This window comes from Spermophilus citellus (genome assembly GCF_964194105.1).
Source record: "Spermophilus citellus genome assembly, chromosome: X".
NCBI classification, from domain to species: Eukaryota; Metazoa; Chordata; class Mammalia; order Rodentia; family Sciuridae; genus Spermophilus; species Spermophilus citellus.
Window position 1 is genome coordinate 40,478,043 of NC_138190.1, and position 20,218 is coordinate 40,498,260.

Consider the following 20,218-nt stretch of genomic DNA (forward strand, 5'->3'; position numbering starts at 1 on the left):
GGGAAGAAAGTGGAAACACAAGTTTTAGAAGGTAAGCATGTCCTACACAACTAGAAACTGTTGTTATTATTTTTTTTTTGTACTGGGTATTGAACCCACGAGTACTGAGTTACATCCCCAGACCTTATTTATGTTTCACTTTGAAGTGAACATAGATTTCACTAAGTTACTGAGGCTGGCCTTAAACTTGTGATCTTCCCCATCTCAGCCTCCTGGGTAGTTGGGTTATAGGCATGCACCACCATGCTTAGTTCACAGCCAGAAACTTTGAAATCTAGATTTGTCTCTGTTGTTCTGAGAAGACATGACAGAACAGGAAGTGCATTCAGGCACATGAATGGTAATTTCCCCTTGGAGAACTCAATTTATAGTAGGCTGCTGAAATATATGATTTTTATGATTTATTAAATTATTTCTTGGGAGGCAAAAAACATGTCTATACTAAAAACATTTCCTGGTACTGGAGGATCAAGAAATCTTTCACTGAATCATCAAATGGATGATGGAGACAATATCTTTTTTTTTCCTTTTTGATGGTATTTTATTAGAGCTTTATGGTTATACATACTAGTTGGATTCATCCTGAGGAAATAGTATCTTTAATTAAAACTTTGTCATTAGTCTTAATATAGGTGTCCTGTGGCTGCTTTTCTTTTAGAAAAAATTAAATTTTTTTTAGTGGTAGATGGACACAGTACCTTTATTTATTATTTTTATGTGGTGCTGAGGATGGAACCCAGTGCCTTACACATGCTAGGAAAATGTTCTACCACTGAACTACAACCATAGCCATAGAAAATTTTTAATTCCATGTTTGAGATGAAAAAGATTTTTATGAGTGTGGTGGTGCACACCTGTAATTCCAGCAATTTGGGAGGTTGAAGCAGGAGGATCACCAGTTCAAGGCCAGCTTCAGCAACTTAGTGAGATCTTGTCTCAAAATAAAAAAGTGTAAAACGCCTGGGATGTAACTCAGTGGTAAAGTGCCCAAGTTCAATCCTTAGTACCAAAATAAGTAAATAAAAGAAAAAAAATTTCTGGCAGTTGGTGAATGATAAGAGAAGAGATGAGGGGCTGGGGATGTGGCTCAAGCGGTAGCACGCTCGCCTGGCATGCGTGCGGCCCGGGTTCGATCCTCAGCACCACATACAAAGATGTTGTGTCCACCGAAAATTAAAAAAAAAAAAAAAAGAGAAGAGATGAGCATGAATTAACATCTGATGGGTCAACAAAAATTGCTTTGGATCCACAAATTAATCAGTGATATACTTGAATAATTAGAGTTTTAGAGCAAGCCAGGCATGGTGGTGCACTTCTGTAATTCCAGCAATTTGGGAGGCTGAGGCAGGAGAATTGAAGGTTTAAAGCCAGCCTTTAGTGAGGCCCTATGCAACTTAATGAGACCCTGTCTCAAAATAAATCAAGGCTGGGTGCTGTGGTGCACACCTGTAATCCCAGAATTTCAGGAGGCTGAAGCAGGAGGATCGTGAGTTCAAAGCCAGCCTCAGCAGTTTAGCGAGGCCATTAAGCAACTCAGTGAGACCCTGTCTCTAAATAAAATACAAAATAGGGCTGGGGATGTAGCTCAGTGGTTGAGTGCCCCTGAGTTCAACCCCCTGTACCCCACCAAAAAAACCATAAAAGGGGCTGTGGATATGGCTTAGTGGTAAAGTGACCCTGGGTTAAATCTTGCCCTTGTCCCCCCCCCAAAAAAAAAGAGTTTTAGAGCAAACTACCTCTAAACAAAACCCAAGAACCTATGGACAATGGACGCATGAAAAACTACATAAAGAAGCCCATGGAGGAAAGTTGTGTCAGGCTTTTTGATTTTGTAGCCTTCTAGCAGTGGATATGTGAGGACTTAGTTATTTCACCTTAGATTTTTCTGAGTTGGACCATTTTATTTTATTTTGGTAGCAGGGATTGAACCCAGGGGTGCTTAACCACTGAGCCACATCCCCAGCCCCTCCCCCCTTTTTGAATTTCATTTAGAAACAGGGTCTTGCTGAGTTGCTTTGGACCTCATTAAGTTGCTGATGCTGGCTTTGAACTCACAATTCTCCTGTCTGAGCCTTCTGAGTCCTTGGGATTACAGGTGTGCGCCATGATGCCTGGCTGAGTTAGACCATTTTAACCTAACTGATCAGGATTAAAGAGACACTTTAGGGCTGGGGGTGTAGTTCAGTGGTAGAGCACTTGTCTAGCATGCCCTAGGCCTTGGTTTCCATCCCCAGCACTACAAAAAAGACATTTTTCAATATAGATATTATATGTTTATTGCATACACTGTACTTATTTGTATCTAAGCAGAATTTGTATAATTTGTACTCCCAGCAATTTCATTCATCCTCATTATCATCTTTCATTATCTTGAGTCTTCCATCCCTTATCTTATCTTCCCTCCCTTTTTAAAGTCTTCCCATGGTTTTCCAGGAGTTTTGTCTAGCTGTTATGTTTTTTTTTCTGGGTTCCTAGATTGTGCACACTTTGTGTTCTTTTGTTGTTCTTAAAAGAGTCGGTGTGGAAGAAGTATTACTTACCTGGTTCAATCTGGTGAACCTTCACTGCCCCCCATCCCCTCTTATTGTGAGTTAGCATTTGCATATCAGAGAACATTTGGCCTTTGGTTTTTTGGGATTGGCTTATTTCACTTAGCATGATAGTCCCAGTTCCATCCATTGACTGGAAAATACCATAATTTCATTCTTCTTTACAGCTGAGTAATATTCCATTATGTATTTATACCCTATTTTCCTTATCCATTCATCTCCAACATCTCCAGGTAGTTTTTTTTTTAATATTTATTTTTTTAGAGTTGTAGTTGGACACAATACCTTTATTCCATTTATTTATTTTTATGTGGTGCTGAGGATTGAAATCAGGGCCCCGCGTATGCCAGGCGAGCACTCTACCGCTGAGCCACAACCCCAGCCCCTCCAACCAGGTAGTTGTTTTTTTGTAATTGTTGATGGACAGAATGCCTTTATTTTAATTGTTTATTTATTTATTTATTTTTTAATGTGGTGCTGAGAATCGAACCCAGTGCCTCACGCATGTTAGGCAAGTGCTCTACCACTGAGTTATAGCCCCAGCCCCATAACCGGGTAGTTTTAATGGCCCATTTCCTGCCAGTGAAATTTTGGAAGTCTGACAGCCCTCTGTCACTTGTCCTGTTTCTGTCCCTTTAAGTTTCAGCTGGCAGTATTTCTACTGATGTTAACATTCTTTTTGTTTTGTTTTTTTTTTATTATTTTTTATTTTTTTTATTGGTTGTTCACAACATTACAAAGTTCTTGACATATCATATTTCATACATTAGATTGAAGTGGGTTATGAACTCCCATTTTTACCCCAAATACAGATTGCAGAATCACATCGGTTACACATCCACATTTTTACATAATGCCATATTAGTGACTGTTGTATTCTGCTACCTTTCCTATCCTCAACTATCCCCCCTCCCCTCCCCTCCCATCTTCTCTCTCTACCCCATCTACTGTAATTCATTTCTCTCCTTGTTTATTTTCCCATTCCCCTCACAACCTCTTATATGTAATTTTGTATAGCAATGAGGGTCTCCCTTCATTTCCATGCAATTTCCCTTTTCTCTCCCTTTCCCTCCCATCTCATGTCTCTGTTTAATGTTAATCTTTTCTTCCTGCTCTTCCTCCCTGCTCTGTTCATAGTTGCTCTCATTATATCAAAGAAGACATTTGGTATTTGTTTTTTAGGGATTGGCTAGCTTCACTAAGCATAATCTGCTCTAGTGCCATCCATTTCCCTGAAAATTCTATGATTTTGTCATTTTTTATTGCTGCATAGTACTCCATTGTGTATAGATGCCACATTTTTTTTTATCCATTCATCTATTGAAGGGCATCTGGGTTGGTTCCACAGTCTAGCTATTGTGAATTGTGCTGCTATGAACATCGATGTGGCAGTATCCCTGTAGCATGCTCTTTTAAGGTCTTCAGGGAATAGTCCGAGAAGGGCAATAGCAGGGTCAAATGGTGGTTCCATTCCCAGCTTTCCCAGGAATCTCCAAACTGCTTTCCAAATTGGCCGCACCAATTTGCAGTCCCACCAGCAATGTACAAGTGTACCCTTTTCTCCACATCTTCGCCAGCACTTGTTGTTGTTTGACTTCATAGTGGCTGCCAATCTTACTGGAGTGAGATGGTATCTTAGGGTGGTTTTGATTTGCATTTCTCTGACTGCTAGAGATGGTGAGCATTTTTTCATGTACTTGTTGATTGATAGTATGTCCTCCTCTGAGAAGTGTCTGTTCAGGTCCTTGGCCCATTTGTTGATTGGGTTATTTGTTATCTTATTGTCTAATTTTTTGAGTTCTTTGTATACTCTGGATATTAGGGCTCTATCTGAAGTGTGAGGAGTAAAAATTTGTTCCCAGGATGTAGGCTCCCTATTTACCTCTCTTATTGTTTCTCTTGCTGAGAAAAAAAAAAAAACTTTTTAGTTTAAGTAAGTCCCATTTGTTGATTCTTGTTATTAACTCTTGTGCTATGGGTGTCCTATTAAGGAATTTGGAGCCCGACCCCACAATATGTAGATCGGAGCCAACTTTTTCTTCTATCAGACGCAGAGTCTCTGATTTGATATCAAGCTCCTTGATCCATTTTGAGTTAACTTTTGTGCATGGCGAGAGAAAGGGATTCAGTTTCATTTTGTTGCATATGGATTTCCAGTTTTCCCAACACCATTTGTTGAAGATGCTATCCTTCCTCCATTGCATGCTTTTAGCCCCTTTATCAAATATATGATAGTTGTAACTTTGTGGATTAGTCTCTGTGTCCTCTATTCTATACCATTGGTCCACCCGCCTGTTTTGGTACCAGTACCATGCTGTTTTTGTCACTATTGCTCTGTAATATAGTTTGAAATCTGGTATCGCTATACCACCTGATTCACACTTCCTGTTTAGAATTGCTTTTGCTATTCTGGGTCTTTTATTTTTCCATATGAATTTCATGATTGCTTTATCTATTTCTGCAAGAAATGCCGTTGGGATTTTGGTTGGCATTGCATTAAACCTATAGAGAACTTTTGGTAATATCGCCATTTTGATGATGTTAGTTCTGCCTATCCATGAACAGGGTACATTTTTCCATCTTCTAAGATCTTCTTCTACTTCTCTCTTTAGGGTTCTGTAGTTTTCATTGTATAAATCTTTCACCTCTTTTGTTAGGTTGATTCCCAAGTATTTTATTTTTTTTGAGGATATTGTGAATGGGGTGTTTTTCCTCATTTCCGTTTCAGAAGTTTTGTCGCTGATATACAGAAATGCCTTTGATTTATGCATGTTGATTTTATATCCTGCCACTTTGCTGAATTCATTTATTAGTTCTAGTAGTTTTTTTGTAGACCCTTTTGGGTCTTCTAGGTATAGAATCATGTTGTCTGCAAATAGTGATAATTTAAGTTCTTCTTTTCCTATTTTTATGCCTTTAATTTCTTTCGTCTAATTGCTCTGGCCAGTGTTTCGAGAACTATATTGAATAGAAGTGGTGATAGAGGGCATCCCTGTCTTGTTCCGGATTTTAGAGGGAATGCCTTCAACTTTTGTCCATTCAGAATGATGCTAGCCTGAGGCTTAGCATAGATAGCTTTTACAATGTCAAGGTAAGTTCCTGTTATCCCTAGTTTTTCTAATGTTTTGAACATAAAGGGATGCTGTACTTTGTCGAATGCTTTCTCTGCGTCTATCAAGATGATCATATGGTTCTTATCTTTAAGTCTATTGATGTGGTGAATAACATTTATTGATTTCCGTATATTGAACCATCCTTGCATCCCAGGGATGAATCCTACTTGATCATGGTGCACAATTTTTTTGATGTGTTTTTGTATTTGATTCGCCAGAATTTTATTGAGGATTTTTGCATCTAGGTTCATTAGAGATATTGGTCTGTAGTTTTCTTTCTTTGAGGTGTCTTTGTCTGGTTTCGGAATCAGGGTGATGTTGGCCTCATAGAATGAATTTGGAAGAGCTCCCTCTTTTTCTATTTCCTGAAATAACTTGAAAAGTATTGGTATTAATTCTTCTTTAAAGGTTTTGTAAAACTCCGCTGTATACCCATCCGGTCCTGGGCTTTTCTTAGTTGGTAGTCTTTTGATGGTTTCTTCTATTTCCTCTATTGATATTGGTCTGTTTAGGTTGTCTATATCTTCCTGACTCAATCTGGGCAGATCATATGACTTAAGAAATTTATCTATGCCTTCACTATCTTCTATTTTATTGGAGTATAAGGATTCAAAATAATTTCTGATTATCTTCTGTATTTCTGAAGTGTCTGTTGTGATATTGCCTTTTTCATCCCGTATGTTAGTAATCTGAGTTCTCTCTCTTCTTCTCTTCGTTAGCATGGCTAAAGGTCTGTCGATCTTATTTATTTTTTCGAAGAACCAACTTTTAGTTTTGTTAATTTTTTCAATAGTGTCTTTTGTTTCAATTTCATTGATTTCCGCTCTGATTTTAATTATTTCTTGCCTTCTGCTACATTTGCTGTTGTTTTGCTCTTCCTTTTCTAGGGCTTTGAGATGAAGTGTGAGCTCATTTATTGTTGGTTTTTTCTTTTTTTGAGGAATGACCACCAGGTGATGAATTTTCCTCTTAAAACTGCTTTCATTGTGTCCCATAGATTCCGATATGTTGTGTCTGTATTTTCATTGATCTCTAATAATTTTTTATTTCCTCCTTTATGTCTTCTGTAACCCATTGATCATTCAGTAACATATTGTTCATTTTCCATGTGATGTAGGATTTTTCCTTCCTTCTTTTATCATTGATTTCCAGTTTCATTCCATTATGATCAGATAAAATGCAAGGTATTATCTCCACCCCTTTATATTTACTGAGGTTTGCCCTATGGCATAATATATGGTCTATTTTTGAGAAGGATCCATGTGCTGCTGAGAAAAAAGTATATCCATTTGATGATGGTTGATATATTTTATATATGTCAGTGAAGTCTAGGTTATTGATTGTGATATTGAGTTCTATAGTTTCTTTATTCAGCTTTTGTTTGGAGGATCTGTCCAATGGTGAGAGAGGTGTGTTGAAGTCACCCATAATTATTGTGTTGTGGTCTATTTGATTCTTGAACTTGAGGAGAATTTGTTTTATGAATGTCACAGCACCATTGTTTGGTGCATAAATATTGATAATTGTTATGTCTTGTTGGTGAATGGTTCCTTTTAACAGAATATAATGACCTTCTTTATCCCTTTTGATTAACTTAGTCTTGAAGTCAATTTTATTCGATATGAGGATGGCCACCCCTGCTTGCTTACGAGAACTGTGTGCGTGGTATATTTTTTCCCATCCTTTCACCTTCAGCCTGTGTATGTCTTTTCCAATCAGATGTGTCTCCTAGAGGCAGCATATTGTTGGATTTGTTTTTTTAATCCAAGATACCAGCCTATGTCACTTTATTGGAGAGTTTAAGCCATTAACATTCATAGTTGCTATTGATATATGGTTTGTACTTCCATCTATGTTTGATTATTTATCCTTTTTTAAAAAAAATTTAGTTTGTTTCTCCATGATTATCTTTCCCCTCACCCTCTGTCTTTACCGAGGCACTTCCTACTGATGGTTTTGGTTATTGTTTTTCATTTCTTCCTCGTGTAGTGTTTTGCTCAAAATGCTTTGCAATGCTGGTTTTCTGGCTCCAAATTCTTTTAACTTTTGTTTATCATGAAAGATTTTTATTTTGTTGTCATACCTGAAGCTTAATTTTGCTGGATACAGAATTCTTGGTTGGCATCCATTGTCTTTCAGTGTTTGAAATACATTGTTCCATGACCTTCTTGCTTTCAGCGTCTGTGATGAAAAATCCGTTGTTAACCTTATTGGTTTACCCCTGAATGTAATCTGTCTCCTTTCTCTTGTAGCTTTTAATATTTTCTCTTTGTTCTGTATATTGGATATCTTCATAACAATGTGTCTTGGCGTTGGTCTACTGTGATTTTGTGTGCTCGGTGTCCTGTATGCATCTTCAATTTGTGTATCTGTTTCCTTTTTTATTTCTGGAAAGTTTTCTGTAATTATTTCATTCAGCAGGTTACTCATTCCCTTGGTTTGAATCTCTGTACCTTCTTCTATCCCGATGACTCGTAAGTTTGGTTTTTTTATGTTATCCCATAACTCTTGGATGTTTTTCTCATGATTTTTTACTAGCCTTTCCGAGTTGGCTAGACTCTTTTCAAGATGATATATTTTGTCTTCATTATCTGACGTTCTGGCTTCTACTTGCTCCACTCTGTTAGTGATACTCTCAATTGAGTTTTTAATTTGGTTTATCGTTTCCTTCATTTCTAGAATTATTGTTTGATTATTTTTTATAATCTCTATCTCCTGATAAAGATGCTTAACTTCTTCTTTTATCTGTTTATGTAATTCATTCTCAATGTGTTCTTTCGCTGCTTGAATTTGCTGTCTTGTATCCTCTTTAAGGTTCCATTCCATCTGTCTAAAGTGTTCCTTGAGTTCTTTATATGACCAGTTTTCTGATGACTCTAGGTCCTCCTGAATATTTAGGCTGTCCTGCATTGTTTGTACTCCTTTTCTTCCTTGCTTTTTGAAGCTTCTAATGTTACTTCTTGTTCTGTTTGACTGATGAGTTACTGTTTACTTCTATAAATTTATTAGATGCTTGGGAGGAAAGGTATTAGAAGGGAAGGGAAGAAGTCACTAAAGAGAATGAGAGTAAGCAGGTAGAATTCAAGGAAGGGGGGATAAGATAATTGAAAAGAAATGAAAAGACAAAAGAAGAAAAAATAGGAAATAAAAAAAGAAGAAAAAAAATTTTTTAAAAAATAATAAAAACAAAATTAAAAGTAAAATTAGAAGAAAAAAATTTAAAAAAATTGTAAAAAAAATTTAAAAAAACAACAAGAAAAAAGAAAATGAAAGAAAAACCCAAATCAAAAAAAAAAGAGAGAAAAGAAAAAAAAAGAAAAAAAACCAAACTAATAAATGCAGTCTTAGAGTTTGATTAACTTCTCTTCCAGTAGGTGGCGCTGTGCACACCAGGCCAAGTTTCTCCTGTTAATACGCGGGAACCAATCACTGTGCAGCAGCTCCTCCCAGACTGGGCGAGTCTCCAATCCTGAGTGCCTAGGGCCTCCTCTTGTGTCTAGTCACTTCCCACTTTTCCTCTAGCCAGGCCCCTCTCACGGGTGCCGCTCACCACAATACTGGCTACACACCAGGTCTGCTGCTCCCGGGAGCCCTGTTTTCATGAACGACTGGGCACACTCTCCCAGTTTGCCATTCCCTCAGACCCTAAGTTTGTAGAGCTTGGGGCTGAGAATCCTCAGCGAATTTTACTTGCCCTCCGGTAGCCACGCCCCGGGTAGCTGGTGCAAGAGACCTCAGCTGTCAGCATTGGTGGGAGCAGTAGTTCCGTGCCGCGGGTCCCGCGCCACCTCTGATTCCCTCGGTCTGGCTATCGTGCTCACGGGAGAGCTGGGAGGGGCCCTTATGGGAGAGCTGGGATGGGCCCTTAAGGTTTCCCCATGTGTGGAGAGGGAAGGCTAGGGAATTACACACCTGTAGCCACAGGTTTCAATGAAGTTATCTCCTCCGCCGCAGTCTGATGACGTCAGTTCTCTGCCATGGTGGTATCTCTTGCAAATGGCGACAGTTCGTTTCCCTTTGCTGGGCGACCAATGCAACGGGTGGGTCCTTCCTGTCTCTCCCAAGCCCCGTTTCAAACCTGTGGCCACTACCTATGAAGGCTCGGTAGGCATTTACCTCCGTAGGATGAGAAGGGCTGACCAGTTGTTTCAGCCGGATGGATTAGTGCTGAGTCACAGCTGTTTGTCTCTGATGTTAACATTCTTGAAAGCCTGTGGTTCTCTTGTGTTCCAGCCCCATTTGACAAAAAGTTTCTCCACAGATCTTTCCTGGATATTCCCATCTCTGTTCCTGTCTTCTGATAAGATAATTTAGTAGATTTGTGAGTCACATACCTAATTTTTCCTGTCACTGTGACTTATGCTCTGCTGGTGGAGAGGTCTTATTTCCAATGGAAGGAATGTTTCCACCAGGTTACACAACAGTCATTTCATTGAATTGGAAGCTAAGACTTCTGGAAGGCCACTTTGGTTTCCTCATGCCTCAAATCGACAGGTGAGGAAGGGAGCAATTTTTCTAATTTTAGCATCTTTTATAATCTGTCAAGATCTCCAAAGCTACCAGCATCAGTCTAACTTGCCCTCCAAGTTTAAATCTTTTGCACCTGGGAATCTGCCTTGTAGCCATCTGCAGTCTTTTTTGCTGGGAGTCAGAACAGTTCTTATTGTCATTTTGTACCTGAGAAAGTACACAAAGAACATGTCTAGATTCAGCCCATCTTTGCAATTCCCCATATCCACTCATTTCATGGACCCAGGTGGCCACCTCCAGTGAGCAATGGGGATTTCTGCTTGTCTATTCCAATCACCTTCTGAACCTAGAAGGGGGTTCTTTTATTTTTTAGTAGACTCATTCATTACATTTATTGTAATACCTGTTTCATCATAGGGTTGACTTCAATCTATTTGGACAAAGGATGATCTGAAAGAAAAGCTCACTGAGTTGGGTAAAGAAAGCAAACACTCTAAGACACTTTTCTTTTTTTATGAACATGGCTGACATCGTTTAATGCAGACCCAAGGTCACACATTTTGGGAGAGTAAATTTTACTGGTAGTACAGAGTCTCTTCACATAAGATCATAAAAATGCAACGCAGTGTGATGAGCCCAACTCAAAAATGACATGCAGCAGCCCACATCAACACACATGGCTTCTAAGAGGGACGAGAAAAGCTGAGTCTGGTATCTTCTAGGGAGATAATAGGGTGTAAGGAACTAGAACAGATTGAAACAGGAAACAAAAGCATGCCCAACAGCCACGCAAGGTCAAATGATCATCTTCTTGACCAAAAGAACCCACATGAAACCCTTGCCCAGCCAGCAGAGAAGATCAGCATCCTGTGCTCAGGCAGACTCCAAGATCAGTGGCGGAAGACATCTCTGCACTTTACAGAAAACATTGAAGGGATGGGGAATCTGCTTTCATGGGACAATGGACACTTTTTTTGGTACCAGGGATTGCCACATCCCCAGCCCTATGTTGTATTTTATTTAGAGACAGAGTCTCACTGAGTTGCTTCGTGCCTCTCCATTGCTGAGGCTGGCTTTGAACTCATGATTCTCCTGTCTCAGCCTTCCAAGCCACTGGGATTACAGGCATGTGCCAATGTACCCGGCACAGTGGGCACTTTCTAAAGGAAAGGCTGGCATTTGACTATCAAAAATGAAATTAAAAATTAAGCAGAACCTAGTGAAGGATAATGTATGAAATGATTATAGTGTAACCTTGAGATCCCAGTGGGTACCATTTAAAAAGGCAAGAATTTAAGAGCATTCCAAAATTATGGTACAGAAGAACAATCCTAAAACAACTTGACCTAAATGAGAATTCCAGTGGCTTGCACTGAGTGCCTGCTGCTGCCTGGAGCTGGCCTGCAGTGGGTGGGGCTCACAGTCTAAAGACCTAGAAGTGGGTTCTTTTGATAGGCATTGACATGTCCTACTTGGATGCATCCCTCAAATTCCTGTAGTACATATCCCACTTGGGTATCCATCCCTTTCATAGCCATGTTTCTATTGCCTCCCTACCTGAGTATTTGGTCAGGTCATTCACCATTGCTCATGAGTAAGTAAGAGCCCAAACACGGGGCTTTTTAAACACTGTTCAGTTCTTCCATCATTTCTAGATAAACAGCATGCAATTCGGTCCACCAAGCTGATTTATTTTTACCTTCCTCAGTCACAATGGTAATCTTCCAATATCCAGGATGTTGTCCATTCCCTTGGAACTGCCATCCATGAACCCAGCAGCTCTTTGTCAGTCAGTTGATGGCTGATTATAGGATACTATTCCAGAATCTTGATATTCCTCATGCAGCTCAAAGTTAGTCTTAGGGCAAAAGAGATTCTTTCATTCCCCCTGGTTGCATGTTCCTGTGTAAATCATTTCCATTTTACTATGAAACTGGTTTTTTTTTTTGAGGTAATGGGGATTAAACCCAGGGCCTTGCACATGCTAGGCAAGGGCTCTATTACTGAGCTGTATCCCCAACCCTTCCCTTTTTTTTTTTTTGAGACAGGGTCTCATTAAGTTGCTGAGGATAGCTTCAAAGTTGCAGTCTTCATGCGTCAACGTTTCAAGTTTCTGGGATTGTGCCCAGAAACTTACAATTCTTCTGGGCACTTCCCTTCTCATTAGAATTTCTCTGACATCACCCAAGACAATGGGCATTTCACGTTTTAAAATCATTTCGTGTCCTTCCATCACAGAGGTAGCTTCAATTAATATTCCATAGCAAAGTAAGAAATGTCCCTTAAGTGGAAAAACTCCAGAGTCTCAGTAGTCATCACTGGGAGGTCTTGACAGGCTCCACATTTTTTTCTGAACCAGCACTCTACTCCTTTTATTGTACATCATGTGGGCTTGGGTAATCTTACTGGTTCTGATTTAGCATGTTCAATTCATATAGTTTGTCTGATTTCTTTTTTGTGTTGTTCTGTGTGTGTGTGTGTGTGTGTGTGTGTGTGTGTGTTGCTGGGGATCAAACCTAGGGCCTCATGCATGCTAGGCAAGCATTGTACCCCGGACCAACCATACCCTAGCCCCCTTGTTTGAAGGGTGGGTTTACATATTTTCTGTTTTACGGTACAGATAGGGGAAACATTTCCACATTAGTCAGTGTTTGGTTACTATGGCCAAAGTACCTGACAAGAACCACTTAGAGAAAGAAAAGTTTATTTTGGCTCATGGTTTCAGGAGTTTAGTCCATGGTGAAGCAAATTCATTGCTCTGGGCCTAAGGTGAAGCAGGCAGACATGGTGGAGAAGCACTGCTCCACCTATGGCCACCTGAAAGCACAGAAAAAAAGAGGAAGGGGCCATGGGGAAGGTGCATCCTTCAAAGGTCCGTCCCCAGTGTCCCACCTGCCTATAGATACCACCCAGTTAGTCCATTCAAGCTAGGATGGACTGATTAAGTTAAGATTTCACAATCCAGTCATTTCATCTCTGAATATTCCTATATTAATACAGGAGCCTCTCTGCCACGGCCTGTGTGGGAAGGGAGTAGGTACACGTTGGAGGTATGGGCCAGCTGCAAATAAAAGCTAGGAAAGTAAGATTAAGAAATGAACACAAGGGCTGGGATTGTGGCTCAGAGATAGAACACTCACCTACCATGCATGAGGCACTGGGTTCGATCCTCAGCACCACATAAAAATAAAATAAAGATACTGTGTGTCCACCTATAACTAAAAAAATATTTTAAAAAGAAATAAACACAAAAATGAGAATTATATGTATTCAAAGCAGGGGCTTGACCAGTGGAAGAGACCTGATGGATCTGATCCTAACAAAGGGAAAAGCAGACAAATGCTTTATTTATAGTGAAACACACCAAAGGAATTTATTGTGAGGAAGGGTTCTTCAAAGGTAAACAAGGAACTGAGGCTGTGGGGAAGTTGGCTTGATTGGGGACTTATCACTTGAGCAGTAATTCTTCCTCCTCCAGGCAGCTGGCACCACAGGGCCAGTTAGGCACTGGTATCTCTTTCTCCCTAGGGTAGCAGGCATCTGCATTCAAAGCTATTGAACCCATAAATTCCACACCAGGCATGGAATCTGCCTCATTAACAGCAGCTGCTTGCAAATGGGTGTGTCTTTCTGCACTGTTGCACTGAGAGAAGCCCAAAAGGGCAGTCTAGCTGTCCAAGGCTGCGGAGTTCAAAGCAATGATTCCTTTGTTGCTCCCAACAGGAGCCTTTGGGGGATATCTCATACCCAAATCATAACAATTTCCCAGTGAGATACAATGTTCATCCCCCTAACAATCAGGTAAAGGTGATAAAGCTACTTCATATAAAGTCTGTTCAAATATACCAACTCTCTCATTCACTTTAACCTCAACTCCATCAACCCTTACTTTCCTAACTATAGTATCCATTGGGACTTTTTGTAATTCTTTATTATGATGCTGGGTATTGAACCTAGGCCCATGAACATCCTAAATAAGTGCTGTACTGATGAGTTACTTCTCCAGTCCCTGGTTCCAGCTTTCTAATACCCTTCTTTTTTTTCCTAATACCCTTTTTAAGACTAAATATCATATGTTTGTGGGGTGACTAGGGGCCCTCAGCCACCAGTCACCCCATAAACATATAAAAAAACTCTTATCACTCTAGAAATTCCAAGGATTTTGGGAGTTATATGTCAGAAGCCGGGGACTGGAGACCAAATCTATATTTGACAATATCACAGCATCTAGTAATAGTCAAGCAAGTAATACTAAAAATAGAGTTATACAGAAGTCTTTGAGAGATGCAAAACTATTGAATGAAAGTTTAATAAAGAACAAAATATATACATAATCTCAATATATCTCCACTGATTACTTATTTTAATTATATAGGGAGAAATGGTAACTTTATAGTGGAGAAACCTGATGGACACTATCTTTTTTTCCAAATATTTATTCTTAAGTTTTAGGTGGACACAAGATCTTTATTTTACGTTTACATGGTGCTGAGGATTGAACCCAGTGCCTTGTGCATGCTAGGCGAGCACTCTACCACTGAGCCACAACTCCAGCCCCTGATGGCCACTGTCTTAACCAAATGATTAGAATTAGAAAACTTTTAATTTGAAAATTTCTCATAATCTCATTTTATGGAATTAACCAATCTTCTCCCACTGGGAATTGAACCAAGGGCCTTGTAAATGCTAGCCAAGCCCTCTACCTCTGAGTTACACCCAAGCCTTCATTTCTTAATATGGTGGGTCATATTGTTTTGTTTTTTTTTTTTTAAATTTTTTTAAACACCAGGGGTATTTAAGACCTGAGCCGCATCCCCAACCCTTTTTATTTTTTATTTCGAGAGAGAGTCTCACCAAGTTTCTTAGGGCCTCCTTAAGTTAATGAGGCTACGCTTGAAGAACTTGTAATTCTCCTGTCTCTCATATTGGTTTTTAAAATTTCTGCCAGCCTTGTACTCTTTGGTTAAATTTCAACTGATCAGACAGTATGTTTTTACATGTTTCTGGATTTGATTTGCTATTTGTTGAGGTTTCTTCTGTGTTTATGAGGGATATTAGACTGTAATTTTTTTGTCATGTCTTTGGTTTTATAATCAGGATAATGTTGACCTCCCCCAAAATGAGTTGAGAATTGAGGGCTGGGGATGTGGCTCTGTGTTAGTAGATTGCCTACCTGGCATGTGTGAGGCCCTAGGTTTTAATCCCTAGCAGAGGGGGGGGGGGAGGGAGGGAGGGAGGAGTTGAGAAGTATTCTCTTTAAGAAAATTAAAAAAGGAGGGATTGTGTAGAATTGATATATTCCTTAAATGGCTGGTAGAAATGACCAGTTAACCCATCTGGGCCTGTGAATTTCTTTTTTCAGAAGGCTTTCAACTAAGAATTCAATTTTTTAGTAGATATTTCTTTAGGTTATATACTTCTTCTCGAGTGAGTTTTGGTATTTTATGGATTTCATAGAAATGGTCCATTTCATCTAAGTTGTTAAATTTATGTGAACAAAGGTGTTCATTTTTTTTTCTCATTTCAGTGTCTATGGAGTATATAGTGATATCTCCTCTTCTACTTCTGCTATGAATAAGTGGTCTCTTTTGTTTTTTTTCTTTCTTAGTCCATCAAGAAGTTAATCAATTTCATCAATCTTTTTAAAAAATGAACTTTTGGTGTCATGTATTTCTCTATTCTTTCCCCTATATTTAATTTTGCTTATCTTTTTATCATTTCCTTTCTTCTGCTTGCATTGAGTTTATGTTACTCTCAATTCTAGTATTGTAAGAAGCTTAGATTGTTGATTTCAGATTTTTTTTTACTGTAAGTATTTCTTGTTATAAATTTCTATCTTGGGCTGGGATTGTGGCTTAGCAATAGAGCACTCGCTTAGCATGGGCGGGACCCGGGTTTGATTCTCAGCACCACATAAAAATAAATAAATAAAAAGGCATTGTGTTGTATCCATCTACCTAAAAAAAAACATTCTCTCTCTCTCTCTCCTTTAAAAAATTTCTATCTCAGCATTACTTTATCTATACCCCATAAATACTGATATGTTGTATTTTTAATTTTTTTTTTAGTTATACATGGTTGCAGTATCTTTGTTTATTTACTTTTATGTGGTGCTGAGGATTGAACCCAGTGCCTCCCTCTACTGCTGAGCCACACCCCAGCCGCTTGATATGTTGTATTTTATTCTTCTTTCAGTACAAAGTATTTTTTATTTACCTTGAGACTTTCTTTTTGGACCATGCATTATGTAGAAATGTGTTTTTTTTGTTTGTTGTTAGTTGTCTAGGCTGGTCTCAAACTCCTGGGCTCAAGTAGTCCTCCTGCCTCAGCCCCCTGAGTAGCATACTGCCACAACCAGTGGAAAATGTTTTTTTTTTTTTTTCAGTACTGGGGATTGAACCCAGGGCCTTGTGCATGGACAATATCTTCTTCAGTTTCTGAATATTTAGGAATTTTCCAGGCATCTTTCTATTATTGGTTTCTAGTTTAATTCCCTTATTATCAGAGAATACTTGAAATGTTTTCAATTCTTTTAAATTTATTGAGGATTGTTTTATGATCCTGAATATGGTCTATGTTGGTAAATATTCCATGTGTACTTGAAGGACCCATCTTTTCTTTGGAGTAGAGTGTCTGTAAAGTTATTTGGTTGATTGATGGTGTTCAATTTCCCTATATCCTTGCTGATTTTCTGTCTACTAGTTCTTACTCCTAGAGAGCTGTTGAAGTCTCTAGTCATTGTTGTAGATTTGTCCATTTTTCTGTTCAGTTCTTTTCATTATTTAATTATTATGTTGCTGGGGATTGAACCCAGGGCCTTGTGCATGTGAGGCAAGCACTCTACCAATTGAGCTATTCCCAAGCCCTCACTTTTGATTTTTTTTTTTTAATTTCTAGGGCTTCGTATGTGCTGGGTGAGTACTCCACTGCTGAGCCACAGCCCCAGCCCATCCACAAGCTTTTCCTCCTCCCACTGTAGCTCCCTGAGCTGACTAGAGAGCTGGAGATATAGCGTTTCCACTATGGCACTCAGGGTTTCCCAACTAGGTTTGCCTTCAGAATCAGCCATTGATAGTATAGGATAAAAGTGGCAGGGGTCCTTCCCACTGTCTCTGGTCAGAGAGTAGGACTCCCTTTCCTTCAAGGTGACTGCTGTTGCTGGATTGCAGTGTTGGCACTAGGCTTTGTTGGGGGCAGAACTGCATGAAGAAAAAAAATAGGATTTCTCCTAGTCTCTTTGTCTCACAGGGGCCTTCCATTTTTCTCTGAAGATTATAAATATTTTTTTGGTAGTGCAGGATGGAACCAGGGCCTCATTTATGCTAGGCAAGCTCTCTACCACTTGGCTACACCTCAGCCCAAAGGTCTTCTTTTAGCTTTTAAAGATAGGCGAGATGAATGGGTGTGTTATTATTCACTATCCTTTTCTTATGGAGGTGCTGATGGTGGAACCCAGAACCTTGTGCTAGGCAAGCCCTCGACCACTGAGTCACACTATCTTAAACTGGAAATGGCACAGTTATCTGAGACTGTCTCCTGGCTTATGTTCCAAAACATCATACTTTCCTGGTTCTGTCCCTACCATTCAAAAATTTGCCTTGTAATCTTCATGGCACATTGGTGCCTCTCAGACTCTGTACTCAGTTCTTGCCGCAGTCTGGCTGGGCACGAATAACCGAGCCCCACAAAGCCTTGTAGATTCAAACAGCAACTACTTTATTTAAACTCTCACCGGCACTGCATGCGGGCTTTTCCACCAACGCCACCCACGCGGCCTTCTCCCTGGACACACCACACACCAACCGGAAATCCCTCCTCCGGCACTTCCTCAACCAATGGGAACTCTCCGGGAATCCCCGCGAGAACTCCAAAGTAGCAGGCGGACAGCAGGGGTCTAATATATACAGCTTAACATAACCATTATCATCTCAATGGCTTGCTGGCCTCATCTCTCAACCACTCCTTCTGGCGAAAATGCCATGCATCATTCAGACTCGGCTATGGCTCTCAGCAGGTTCTCCTCTCAAACCCATGTTCTCTCTTAGCTTCCCAATTCATTGTAGTAGCTTCAGATAGTAGTGAAATAATCTCGCCTCCCAAACCTTGCTGTATGCCAGCCTTCTGTCCTGAATTCCAGCTGGACATTTCCATTGGAATATTCCATAGACACTCCTGGTGGGTCTCAAGATCTACCTCGCTTTCTCCTCCCTTGACTCATTGTCTCTCATTTTGCTGTTCTCGACAACCTTCCCCCCTTTTTTGAGGTATTGAGGATTGAAACCAGGGACGCTTAACCACTCACTGAGCCACATCTCCAGCCCTTTTTTGCATTTTATTTAGAGACAGGGTCTCACTGAGTTGCTTGTGTGAACTTGTTGAGTGCAGATCCCATGGTTTCTTCATTTTCATTTCCCCAGAAACTTGCCGAGGACCAGGCACACAGTCTCAATTCAGTAGTTTAGTAATCTTTTCTTCATGAATTAATGCATGAACACAGTAGCGTGACTTTTCAGGTTTCCTTTGTCCAAAAAAGTGTAATATCAAGTAAGATACTGGATGGGGTATCCGGTGTGCCTCTTTCTAGTGTGCTCTCAATAAGACTCCATTGAAAGGACCAGTTCTCAAACATCTTTTTTTTTTTTTAATTTATACATCCAATTCTGATCACTGGAGATTGTTGTTGTAGGGGTCCGTGTCATTTGAGGATGTTGCTGTGGATTTCACCCGACAAGAGTGGCACAGACTGGACCCTGCTCAGAGGACCATGCACAAGGATGTGATGCTGGAGACCTACAGCAACCTGGCATCCGTGGGTGAGGATGTTTGTCTTTGTAACTCCTGGGAGCATATGATCACTAGACCACATGCAGCCTCTGTAGAGTTTAGTTTCAGATTCAAGGGTCACACTGGCTGAACAGTTTAGGGCACCAGGAAGAACTCTGTATGTTCTCATCTCCCCAGTGAAAGGTTTAAATGGGCCCCCTTCCTTGTGCAGCTCATGAAGATGCACCTTCCTCCTTCATCAGAGGCCCCAAAGCTCAGACATCTTGGCCCACGTCCTGTGCCATTTCCCATTAACAGGCCTCTGCGTGGCCAAACCAGAGATGATCTTCAAATTGGAGCGAGGAGAAGAACTGTGGATATTAGAGGAGGAATCTTCAGATCATGGTTACTCAGGTGAGTATGTAAGAAACAGACATATGGAACACAGGGGGAGTGAGATCCCAGGAATTCAGGTCAGAGGATATCCTTATACAATATTTCTAGGAATCTCTTTTGCTAGGCCTGAACTCTTTGAAAATAAGGACAGAAGGTTTAACTGCTTTCGATACCTAAATTCCATACCCCAACATCATGCTCACAATTCACTGTTGTTTTATCTTGATTTTTGTCAAGTTATCCAGTACTCTTTTTCTTTTTTTGTACCAGGAATTGAATCTAGGGACACTTACCACTGAGCCACATCCATAGCCCTTTTTTGGGAGGGAGGGGGTGCCAGGGATTGAACTCAGGAGCACTAGGCCACTGAACCACATCCCCAGCCCTATTTTGTATTTTATTTAGAGACAGGAACTGAATTGCTAAGTGCCTAGTTTTTGCTGAGGCTGGCTTTGAACTCACAATCCTCCTGCCTCAGCCTCCTGAGCCATTGGAATTATAGGCATGTGCCACCATGCCCAGCTCCCCAGCCCTTTTTATGTTTTATTTAGAGACAGGGTCTTGCCAAGTTGCTGAGGACCTCACTAAATTGCTGAGGCTGGCTTTGAACTCACAATCCTCCTGCCTCAGCCTCCCAAGTTGCTGGGATTACAAGTGTGCACCACCACACCTGGCTGAGCCATATGAATTTTGAATATTGTGGGCAGATTGAACCCAGTGCCAAGCTTAGTCTAAGTGACATCTCCTGGGACTTGCAAAAAGGCCAGGGCAAAAGAGGGAAAAATATTGAGAGGTAGTATCAGTGAGTCATCAGGGGGCCAAAATGATATAAATTATAAAGGCTCTGGTGACGAGTTTAATTTTACACTATGACAGAAGCCATTTGAAGGTGTTAGTACCTCAAACAGTGACAGACTCTGGTTTGTT

At 40.1% G+C, this 20,218-nt stretch overlaps 1 protein-coding gene across 5 annotated transcripts in view; it reads left to right on the forward strand.

The window, feature by feature from the left end:
• ZNF157 (zinc finger protein 157) overlaps positions 1 to 20,218 on the forward strand; it is a 41,667-nt gene that overhangs the window by 16,398 nt on the left and 5,051 nt on the right. For 4 of the 5 annotated variants that reach the window (XM_081277230.1, XM_081277227.1, XM_081277228.1 and 1 more), the window contains 2 exons: positions 18,819 to 18,945; positions 19,214 to 19,309. In XM_081277230.1, the coding sequence (XP_081133356.1) occupies positions 18,897 to 18,945; positions 19,214 to 19,309 (145 nt within the window). In that variant the 5' untranslated portion in view covers positions 18,819 to 18,896. Of the gene's footprint in view, positions 1 to 18,818; positions 18,946 to 19,127; positions 19,310 to 20,218 lie in introns of all 5 variants that reach the window. The other variant, XM_081277231.1, reaches the window with a different exon arrangement.